At 39.6% G+C, this 12103-nt stretch overlaps 1 protein-coding gene across 1 annotated transcript in view; it reads left to right on the forward strand.

Annotated features, from left to right (window-relative positions):
- NECTIN3 (nectin cell adhesion molecule 3) overlaps nucleotides 1-10346 on the forward strand; it is a 146853-nt gene extending 136507 nt beyond the window's left edge. The window contains exon 9 of the mRNA XM_060010614.1: nucleotides 627-10346. Within this exon, the coding sequence (XP_059866597.1) occupies nucleotides 627-806 (180 nt within the window). The 3' untranslated portion in view covers nucleotides 807-10346. The remainder of the gene's footprint in view (nucleotides 1-626) is intronic.
- The last annotated feature ends 1757 nt before the right edge of the window (nucleotides 10347-12103 follow it).

Consider the following 12103-nt stretch of genomic DNA (forward strand, 5'->3'; position numbering starts at 1 on the left):
TAGAAGTAATCAAGTTTTACGAAACCAGTAACCTGACAGAGGCTCAGTACCAGACACACCATAGAGCATCAGGGAGGTTCATTTTATGGTGTCAGCTGTGACCCAGAGTCAAGCGAGGAAGAAAGGTCAAGACAAGAGGCTATTTTTTGACAGCATTTCTTAATCCTCAGCCACGTTGGGCATACAGTCAAATACCAGTTCATTTCACTGTGTCTCTTCCCTAATTCCCCAGTGCTGAATCCTGAAGCTTCTTTTGGTTTTGTTTTGGTTGTTTTAGTTCTCTTTATTATCTCATGCATGGATTCCAAGCTTGAACCTTGCTGAGAGACTCCTGCAGTTCACAACCTTGTTTTTCTCCAGTTTACCTTAATTGATACCAGTTCCAAATTTTGAAACCTGAAACTGACCACAGTCCTCATTAGTCACAATTTTCTATTTAGGAGATGCCACCACTCTTGTACAGGTATCGTAAGCAACAAGTGACTGGAAAATGATAAGTTGTTGAACTTTACCTTGCCATTCAATAGCTTGTGTGTAATGAATTCTGTTCTTGCCTGTTTTTGCCCAAGAGCTAGAAAAAATACAAACAGCTGCTCTGATAATGTAAGCAATGTTTGAATTTTTAGAATGGACTGAATAGCAGAAGATTTGACTACGAAGATGAGAATCCAGTGGGGGAAGATGGGATTCAGCAGATGTACCCCCTCTACAATCAGATGGGCTACCAAGACGGGAGTCCTGGCAAATATCATCCAAGTCGTGACCTGGAGAGAGTCTACATCAACCCACGGGAGCATTACGTGTGATTGTCCTCTGTCTCCAATGGTGTTCTAACAAATGTTTATTCTTAGATTGAGGGAGAGAAACTGAGGCCAATAGGTATGCTTTTATTCTGTCTCATATAAAACAATCCCAGTCTAAGTATATCAGAAGTAGTGATGAATGACTTGGAGCCAATAGCACATTTCTTCCTTTCATTAAGAGTTTCTTAATCACCAGCTGTGTTTTTGAACTTGGCTCTAGCTTTGTGTGTTTCTGTGATGATGGTGTTTAACTACTAACATTTGGCCTACAACGGCATGTGCATTTAAAAGTAAAGCATCTGCCTGGGATGACAGCAGTGATTCTCCAGAACGAAAGGCCCCAGCTGGGAGTATTAACCTCACTGGGTCTCAGGCAGACCAGCCTGTTCATCTGTAACTCAAATGGGCAGGAAAAGGAGCTCAAAATCCATCTCACTAATTATTTAGTTGGGATTTGGCTTTTCCTGACATGCTTAATACAATTACAATACCTCCTTACAAACAGGAGGCCTGAGAAAAGAGACAAAATTTGTTGTTTATCCCAGAAACAATAACACAAGGCAGTTCGGACCTTCAAGTCTGTTGGTTTCGTTTAGACTCTTGTGATATTGTAATATGCATTCCTTCCTGATCACCAGGGTCCTGAGGGATGCGTATTTCTTGCTATTATCGGCCTGATCTTGATGAGCTGTGTGCTAACCAGGGTTCTTCTCTTACTCGGTCATTGTTCCCACAGTTCTGTTCTTTATAGTCCAGATTAGCCTATTTCCCACCTATTAAATTCTAGAAGCCCTGTCTAAATGGTGGACAACCTTGAGCCTTGAGCCCTCTTTTCTGTGGTATTGTATATGACAGACTCAGCTTTCACTACTGAAATTTCTTTCAAGCTAATCCTGTCCGCACAGGCTTTGGCTACCCTTTGCATTCTTCAGACTTTTTATTGTCTGTGTTTTATCTACCTCAGAAAAAAGCCTGCTGGAAAATCACCATGAAATAACCCCTACTCTTAAAACCCAGCTAGAGAATTTGAAAACCTAAAAAAACAAAAAGTGCCTTTAATATGGCATATGTGCTAAACCCACATGTGGTCCTTGCTCCCTCTTCCCCTACTTTAACTGGTCAATAATAAGAGTAAAGAGATACTAAAATGCAAATAATACAGTGACTGACTTACCAGTCTGGAGTTTTCTCACTTCCCTTTGCCAACTTCTCCTCGATGAGCTTGAAGATAGCAATTATAGTGGGGTGAGCAGAGGAAGAAACACAGGTACATGTGCAAGTGTCAATCATCTGCCCTCATATCTTAAGAAAAGCATTGCTTTACTATGTGTTCTGGAAGATTATGGGTCTGTCACAGATACAAAAAACACTGCAGACTTGTCATGTATTAGGAAAAAGTGACATAAGCACTAAAATAAAATAGTACACGTTTCCAACCTAAGCTTCAAGGGAATAGGAGAATATTAACATAGATTTCTAATGGGATACCAAAGATACATTATGATTCACGTTTTGCTGGCTGCAGTTCTTGCTTGTGTGTTTGTTTCCTTTCTTCAGTTGCCATGCTTTGTCAGACAAATTATCCAGGTTGTTCTACAGTAGTAATACACCACCCCCCTCCATTACCTGGGTGACCAGCAATTCTGTAAAAGATGATGGTTACGTGGAATCAAAGGGTAAATTCCAAGGACCATCATTGCTGTTTCACCATGTTACCTCAGAGTTCGTGTACTGCCCTTGCTAGCAAGCTGACACAGAAAGAAGATATCTGACTTTATTACTTGGAATCCCATCAGTGAGTTAATGTAACTGAAGGTGTTGGGATCCTTGCAGTTGTTTTCCAACAGAAACATGACTCTAGTCAGAGCTCTCCTTGATAAGGAAGTGTTTTACACATACTAGATGTTACAGAGGAGGATACTGTGGTGCGTTGCCTCCTTTAGTGAGCTTTAAAAATGTCTTACACATTGGGGATGGTTTCTAGGTGCTGCTGGGAAGCAGGTTGTTGAATTAGTGTCACAAAAGTAGACCCTGGACCTAGAGGGGAGTTGAGATGTCTTCATTTGCACTAGGGAAAGAGCGTCAGAAGCACTGAGTTTCAGAGCCCTTTGACCTGTCTTCTACCCTCCCTACCATCAAGAAGCCACTATTGCAATTTTTAACATACTCAGTGTAGTTTAGAAAAGAAATCTCAGGATGTAGACACTTCTCTCAACAGCCAGCTAGTTCAATACCCTCTTTGCCTCTCTGTCAGCTATGATATTTCTTTAACAGACTGGTAGATTTTATAGCTGTTGTTCCCTTACATGGGTCACAGAGGCTATATAATTGCTTATCCTGGTGCCTCCCATCTGTTCTCTCTAAATACTGAGTGGAATAGAGCTCAGTATTTTAAAGGAGCTTTAAAGGGGTTTGATCAGCCAGCCTCCTCAAGGAAAAAATGCCATCCAAAATTAGCCTGTTGATCTCTAAATTTGGAGGCTAGACCACTTGACGATGGCCATTTAAATTTGGAAGTTAGACTCCTAAAGGTCAGTGAGTGAGGCTTAAGGATATAAGCCACAGCTGATACTAGATACTCTTCCCATAACTGGTTTATTAAAACACACTGAAACAGAAATAAATCCCCAGAGTGTGTTTCCACTTAACGGTTGCAGTTTTGCATTTCAAGGGGGAGTGTGCATGCTCCATCTTAAACACACAGCCTTGAATGCCTATTTTGTAGGCGGCCCAAGCTCCAGGAGCGTGCATCATCGCTGCAGTAGGAGATCACCAGGTTCTCTGCACACCGCACTAAAATAAAGCATCTGTACCAGTTAGGATTGCTCTGACATAATGGGATAAGAATTTAGGTTAATTCTTAAATGGCAGTGATTTATTTTCTATGAGGACTCCCCTATCCCTGGCCGCCTTATATGTTCTAAAATTGAAGAAGTCCATGCTCTTTAGGACATGTAATATAAAATTCTTACCTGTGCTAGGCCTCCCTGTAACATGCACTTAGTAGATACTAAAGAAATGTGCTGTAAACTAAATGAACTGGTCCCCTCATTAATTTTTTATGGCCTTGTTTACTCATAGGGATAATATATTTTTTCATCCATCTTTTGAGAATGATTTCCTAATTCCTCTTTCACAGTAGTGTAAAATTTACTATTTTGTTTTTCGTTGTGCACTTTTCCCCTGCAGCGTGCTGGTCTCTCAGTGCTGTTCTTTATATCCAATAGAGCCTTTCTTCAAGCCTCTTTTTCCCTGGGGCATAGAGGATAGACCATTATACCAAGAATCAGAAGAATAGGTTCTACTCCCACTTAATCTGTCTAGGACATCAGTTGCCCCTATCTGTAAAGCAGAGATTGTAATTCTTTCCCTGTCAGCCTCTCAGAAATGTGGGGAGAGTTAAAGAAGATAATAATGGATGGGAAATTGTAAGTTCTCTTCAAATGAAAATACCCATGACTCTATTACTGTTGCATATTGAACCTGAACTCCCATCACCCTTGCCAGCATTTTGAGTACCATAGCATCTCCCCAGGGAGAACCAAGTGGCAGATGAAAATTTCACTTCGAGCTAATTTGAGTATAGCCAAGTGCAAGTGGAAGACATCCCTTTTCTATAATAAGCACTTGTCATATGGAAAGCTTGATATCTGGATTTTAGCCTTTTAAGCTCTGTTGACCTGTGGTTGCTCTTGTTTAACAAATTACTGCTAATAATAGCTACCATTATTGAGTGTGTCGTATGGACTGGATTCCAGGGCAAGCACCTTACAAGAATCATCTCACTGACTAGAACCAAACTCCTGTTTTGTCCCCTTCCAGGAGACCCTGTGGGAACAGAAAGGCTCCCACTCCTACGCTGCACACCCACAGACCACACTAATCATCAGTCAGCTGTTACTTCTTTTAGTCTGCTTTTGGGGAGTGCTGTTAGGGAAGAGGCTTTCTTGATTTTTTTGGAAAACAGAGGTGTAAGAGGGTACATGGAAGAAAACCATAAAAAAATGTTTACTGAGAAGAAAGCAATTGCATGTGCTCGTTTTTACTTACTTTTCGAACTTCTCAAAATGCTCGTGAAGAGTCTCATACCCATTAGATTAACCACCTCTGCAAAAATAACCAACCGAATAATTAAAGCCGCTCCATCCCAGTTGGTTCGGTCTCAGAGGGCACAAACTTCTAACATCTCTTCCTCAGCTCAGTAATTTGATATACTTACTGCCCCTTTGAGTTTGTTTCACCTTTATTGAACTCCCAGGGGATGGTGGCACTGTTACAGTGGACATCTGGAAAGAGAGCTGGCTCTGGTAGAAAGCCAGAAGAATAGGAGGAAGGGTGTGAAAGTAGAAATGTCTGTGGTTCAGCTCTATGCTTCTCTTGTTCCTGTGCTGAACTGGCAACACCCTTCATCCTTGGGCCATTTACAGACTACCTAGGAGGACCAGGGACTTCTGGTTCTTCTGTTAAACTAGAAACTGCTCTTTGTAAGCCTACTTAACTGTGGACTATGCCTGGATGAATCTTATGGCCCCTGAAAGGTACTTGTGTTCCCTCCATTAAAGAAAATTGTTGTAAATTGGACTTTGCCAATTTGGTCACTTGCAATTATTAGGTGGTTTAGTGGCCTTCAGCAGGTAGGAGTTGGGTGAGGGCTATATGTCTCCTCCCCGCTAACCTTACCAGGTGGTATATTACACTGAAATCAGATTTTAAGCCAGTGTCTGCATCATTCATCTTTATAAACACTCAGGCACCAGAACAGACATCCTGTAATAGTCAACCTGTCATGTAAGCTTGAAAACGTCCCCACTCCATTCTTTTAGAGAACCCAATGATATCTTATATAAAAGGGTTATTAGAAATGAATCCAATAATATTACAGCAGATTCGGTGTCAGGCAGCCTGATTTCTGTTCAATTTCTAGACATAGAACAGGTTAGTAATCTAGGAATCTTAGGGCTAGTGGGCTTGCTAGAACTTTATGCCCTGTTCGTGAAAGGGATGGAGTGCCCTATGGTATTTGGGCCAATCCATATACATTTAACACCACTAACTTGACCACTGAAAAAAATCACTTATTAACAAAGTCTCTGGTGCTGAGTTCTTATGGTAGTAGCCTCTGAAGTGACTTGAGTTTTTCAAGTGCTAACTAACAACTTTTGGAGGGTGTATTCCCAACTAGGAAACTTTAAATGTTAACTAAACACTCCTAGGGTGTATATTAAGACCAATTAACATGTGCCAAAATAATTCAAATTACATTCAACATAACAGAATTTCTTAAGGATTCCTTGTGTTATCACACCTTCACACTGGGGTAAGGTATAGTCACTGCTCTAATGTCAACCACCTGCTGCCTGCTGGCATTTCTCCTTAGTAGTGACCTTGTTAGAGGTGTGCGTGTGTGTGTGTGTGTGTATGCATCAGAGAGAGAGAAAGACAGGCAGAGGGGAGAGAAACCGACTTAAAATTCACAGTTGAAAAAAATTTTGGAGTTCACACATACAACAGAACCCTCACATCTACAAACATCTATTTCAGGCCCATTTTATTATCTTTACTTTAGCATTATCTCTGTAAAAAGGTTAGAGGTAGGAACAGAGGCCGTATTTACCTTGACAGTGGAAATATATAAAATATTAGGTTTATTTCTACTGTATTTCCACTTATTAGGTTAGTTATTCTCTACTCACATTTGTATGACTGTGGAAGTTTGGAGCTGAGTAGACTAGAATGAAAGAGAATGTCAAAAATTCAGATGACACTAAACATCTTTTTATCAAACATTATCAATTGAGAACATGATTTGGAAGTTCCTTCTATATCTCAGGGAGAAGGGAAACCACCACTGACAAATAAAAGGATTCTCCATTCCATTGGTTGGGAATAAATCACTTCCATTTGTCCATTCCCCAGAATAGTAAGTATTTGGGGGCTAAAGCCATGATATATATCAAATTACATACCTACATACCTCCCTACACCAAAAAGTTCTAGTTATATGCAGTATCTGGTACCTCTAGCTGTGAGGTGTAGGGATAAATGCCTGAGTTTGAGGGGAACAGATGTTGTGAATATTTATGGAAAAAAGCAGCATCTCCGTGAATTAAAGGTTGGCAGGGCCATGTCCTCTAAGTGCTCCCATTCTAGAGCTGTGTTGTTTACAGTTGCCACTTGCACGTGATTGACATGGCATGTCCTTTGGACCCAAGGAGAAAGACTAATGGACTTGAAGTTATTATTAGATTACAACTGCCATCCCAAACAATCTTCAATAAACAAAAAACAGCTTCCTGAGATGTTTCAGTGTTTTACCCCATCTAGAGACAGGAGACTGAACAGTTCCCTTCTTGAGGTTTTTCCCAGCCTTACCATTTAAAGATTTTATGATCAGGTTCCCTGTAGCCCAGCAGGACACTTGGTATCATGGCCTAGACCGGTTGTATTTATTATCATGACACGGGACTGACCTGTAAAGTCGATTAGAGGAGGCCTCGAGGGAAAGCCCCCCTGGGAATCCAGAACATCAGATTGGCTACACTGGCTTAGAACTGTGGCTTATCCTGCTACAAATATGACTGACACTCATGAAGAGGTGTTTTATGTGTCTCCTCCAGAGGTTAGGAATGAACTTCAAACATTCGTAATGTGCCTTAATAACTCACAATGGGTCTATAAAGCCCAGGGTTCCACTGATTCCCAAATGCATGGGCACCACTATTTTGGTTTTCATTATTCTTGCCAATAATGACCAGCTTTTCTTTTTTTTTTTTAAATCCACCCTAACACATTGATCAGGCTAAGTTAATTTCTTCTCATAAGTCATGTTGATGGCTCCATGTCCGTCATAGTTTAACTACAGGCAGCAGTATTTCGTCCTAAATGCATTGGTTTGCACTTACCCACACTGTGGCTCATTAATGCCTCTTTTTTTCACATGGTTTCATGAGAACTTATTGCTGTATTCCCTTCAACTGAGCATTTCAATACCCAGAAGAGCATTTGTCATCTTAGGTTTCACTGTGTACTTGAAATTCCACGTCCTTTGTAAAAAAATGTTAAGTAGGTGGTGTTGCTACTGAATCCCTGGATTATTCCACTTGTCTATCCAGAAAAGTTCCTGTTTATCCTCTACCTTCTGTTTCTATTTCTAAGCCGAAGCTTAAGACATAACATCTGCTCCAGCCTATTCATTTTCCATGTGGTCTTAACCTCTTAACTTCCTTACTTCTCAGTTTCATCCCTGTAAGTTAGTACTCTCCACCTCACAGAGGTTTTATGGAGGGGGAAAAATAAGATGTTTAAGAGTCGTCTTCAAGAGAGCTCCTACTTTTAAAGTGATTTTATAAAAGCCCCTTGGCTTAGAAATGAGAAACTCTATAGCTATTATTTTTGCCTATCCTTGTTTTGCTGTTTTTATTTCTGAAAAGTGATCTCTGTCTGAATAGAGTCTGTACCCTGGTTTTAACTTTCTTCCCATTACCCCCTTTCACAATGAAATTGTCCTCTCTACCTTGTCCATCCTCTGAACTTTTTACTTACAGAGCCAAAACTAGTTATCCCACAACAAATCCCACATGCTCTTGCTTCCATGATTGAATAAATTAATGTCCTCCAGAAAGAGGCATCTGGCTCTGGACATAAGTCAGAAGGTAAATGAGGTCTCACTCTGGCACTGGCAAGATCTCACCGTGGTGCCTTGGTTCTCCCTGTATAAACTAATGTTAATTCTGCTATTTCACAGCAGCTGGGTGTTATGAGTCTTGACAAAAAAAAAGAAAAAAAAATGATGAAAAGTATTTTTCAAATGTCCTGTACTATATAAATGTGTAGTGAATAATCTGAAGAGTCCTCGGGTAGAAATGTGTTCTTGTGTAGCTCAATTCAGATTACTAATCCACCCATTGTTTTCAAAAGAAATGTTTTACTAAACTGTTCTTTTTCTTTTTCAAGTGAAAATTAGTTTCTAATCATTTGAACTATTTTAATTTTTCCGTATGGGAAGAGATCAATAGTATACAGAAAATACCCAAATTGTATTTTAAGTGTTAAAACTGAAAGGGTTTCATAACAATGTAGTGGGATAAGGAGGAGGATTCTAGCTCAAATGTGGCAAGAAATAGAAATTCTAAGATTAGCTTTGATTTTGAGATTGTATTATAAATAGTAGATGTTAATGTGGTTGTTTTTTTAGGTACTCTTTATTTTTAAGTTACCAGAAATTGTCTTTTATTTTTGAAGTTTTGAACTATGTGGTTCTTGACATGTTTTGAATAAAGCTTTTATCAACTAAACTTTTTCATTATCAATAAATCAAATATTAAAATACATTTAAAAATTAATAGCCTAATTATATGACTGTAAAATTCAAGATTTAAAGAACATCTTTTATAGAAATAGTAGATTTCTATACTGGAGTCCTTTTAAAAAATGATTTTAAAAATAGTAATAGTACTTTTATACTTCAAACAGTATTAGAAATATTTTTAAAACATGTGACAAGTTACATATTATTGTAATTGCTTGCGGAAAACTTAATACTTTTTTAACGAAACTAAATTTATTCCACTTAAAGAATTGTTCGTCATTCCTGATTAGTCCTTAGGTGTTAAAATGTCCCTTCTTTTATGAAATGATATCGATGCTAGATGGTAACTTTTTAAATGTTGTTATTTTAAAAAGAGTTGGCATCTCTGACGGATCCCTGTATTTTGTTCTAGGGATGGGTGCTTTATTGGTCTGTGAAATCTCAAAATCTAGGAACCATTTTAAAACGAACATTTTATTGAGATACCATAATTTTCATCCTCTTAAATTGTAAAACTCAGTGCTTTTTAGTTATTCAGAGAGTTGTGTAATCGTCACCAAGGTCAATTTTAGAATATTTTCATCACCCCAGAAAGAAACCCACTCCCAGCTGCTCCTGCCTCCATTCCTCCATCCCCTTGCCAGTCCCTGGCAACACCAGTCTACTTTCTGTCTCTGTGAATTTGCCTGTTCTGGACATTATATGTAAATGGAATCCTGTAATGTGTAGGCTTCTTTCACTTAGCATAATGTTTTCAAGGTTCAACCATGGTGTAGCATTTATCATTCATTTCTTTTTATTGCCGAATAATATTCTATCTTATAGATATGCCACATTTTATCCATTCATCAGTTGAGGGACATTTGGGTTGTTTCCACTTTTTGGAAATAATTATGAATTATTCATGTACAAATCTTTGTGTGAACATACGTGTTTATTTTTCTTCCATATATACCTAGGAGTGGAATTGCTAAATCATATGGAAACTCTGGCTTAACGTTTTGAGGAACTGCCAGACTATTTGGCAAAGATGCTGCACCATTTTACATTCCCACCAACAGTGTATGAGGGTTCTAGGCTTCCAATTTCTCCACATCCTCACCAACACTTGTTGTTGTCTGTTCTTTTTGATTATAGCTATCCTAGTAGGTGTGAAGTGCTATCTCGTTGTGTTTTTTATTTTAATTTCCCTGACTGCCAATGATGTTTGTTTGTTTTCTACAACCCATTAAAAATGTGAAGCCACTCTTAGCTCATGGGTCATATTGAAGGCTGGATATGACCTACAGGTAGCCAACCTCTGACCTAGAGGGTAGAATTAGTAAACAAATACATTAAAGCAGTATTATAAATACCCTCTGTATGTTCAAGAATGTAGAGGAGGGGCTTCCCTGGTGGCGCAGTGGTTGAGAGTCTGCTAATGCAGGGGACACGGGTTCGAGCCCTGGTCTGGGAAGATCCCACATGCCGCAGAGCAACTAGGCCCGTGAGCCACAACTACTGAGCCTGCGCATCTGGAGCCTGTGCTCCGCAACAAGAGAGCCCGCGATAGTGAGAGGCCCACGCACCGCGATGAAGAGTGGCACCCGCTCGCCACAACTAGAGAAAGCCCTCGCACAGAAACGAAGACCCAACACAGCCCTAAATAAATAAATAAATTAATTAATTAAGGAAAAAAAGAGTAAATCCTATTTAAAAAAAAAAGAATGTAGAGGAAAGTGTGAGCCATTTAAAGGGAGATGTGGGATATTAAAAAGAATACATGTGGTAGGGCACTGATAAATCGGCTTACTGGATTTAAAAAAAAAAAAAAAACTTGGTTTGCAACATTCGTTGATTTCCATGGTGTAAATACTCTGACCATGGCCAGCGTTAAGCTATCGACATGATACCAATGAACTTGAAGTTGGGAAGGGACATACACAATTGGCACCTGCAAGCTGGTGCCAGCTGACTGTAGCACACAGCTGATGTAAACCGTCTCTAACTGCACATATGACATAAAGTAATCAGGAACTAGAGCTACCATCTACCTGGCTGTCATCGGTCTTCTCCTCCACTCCTATAACCATTAGGAGGGAGACTATCTCCCTTCCTGTTATATTATTAGACTTCCAAATAGCCTTTGACTCTTTCTCAGCCTTCATTACTCTGGAATCATGGCCACATTTCCACAAGACAGCTAGGTGTGTACACATGCACACTCCCCAGAATGTCAAAAAAGTGCTGGAATGGAGTCAGAGCAACAAAGAGGAACATGTTACGATCCATCCAGAAAACTTACTGGAAAGTATATTTTAGTTGGGTGTTGAATGGATAGGAAATGGCTGGTAAACAAAAGAGCAGACATATTCCACACAAACAGATGGCTTGGGCAAGAATTCAAAAGTGGGAGTCAAAAAAGAGTCGGATGAGTCTTCACGTTTAGATACAGAATCATGAATTCTTGCGATCGGATATTTTGCCTCTGAATTTCTTCTCCCCAAAGGTTCTGGGAAAAGCCTCAACTTGAGATTTATGCTTTTACCAAAAAGCACCACATAAGGAAGAAAACATTCCTTCTACACCTGAAATTGCTGCAAGAAAGCTCTAGAGAAATTAGATGGCAAATCATCCAGAAATAAGTAGTTCATATCTCAGACTTTTAGCCCTTTGAAACTCTAGTCTAACATGTTTCCAAATTGGCATTAGTTCATGAACTGTGATTAAGAACAAACCAGCCTTCTTATCCACAATCTCCTGCCTCTCTGCTTCTAAACACTTCCCTTCCTACTGATGGTAAAGCCCCAAGTTACAGTGTGGGATTGATGCTGCTGACCAGTATTTGTCAGCTCAAATCAAAGCAAAGCAAAAAGATGCTTTGCTAGGCAGAAGTGGTCATTACGTTACCTCACCTGGCTGCTCATTAGGATAACTGCATCCACCTGCCTGGCTAGGCAGTTGCACACCTGCCCTTTATTATGTGGGATTCTATCACGTGGAGTACTGTCCT

Source organism: Delphinus delphis, chromosome 4, assembly GCF_949987515.2.
Source record: "Delphinus delphis chromosome 4, mDelDel1.2, whole genome shotgun sequence".
Classification (NCBI taxonomy): domain Eukaryota; kingdom Metazoa; phylum Chordata; class Mammalia; order Artiodactyla; family Delphinidae; genus Delphinus; species Delphinus delphis.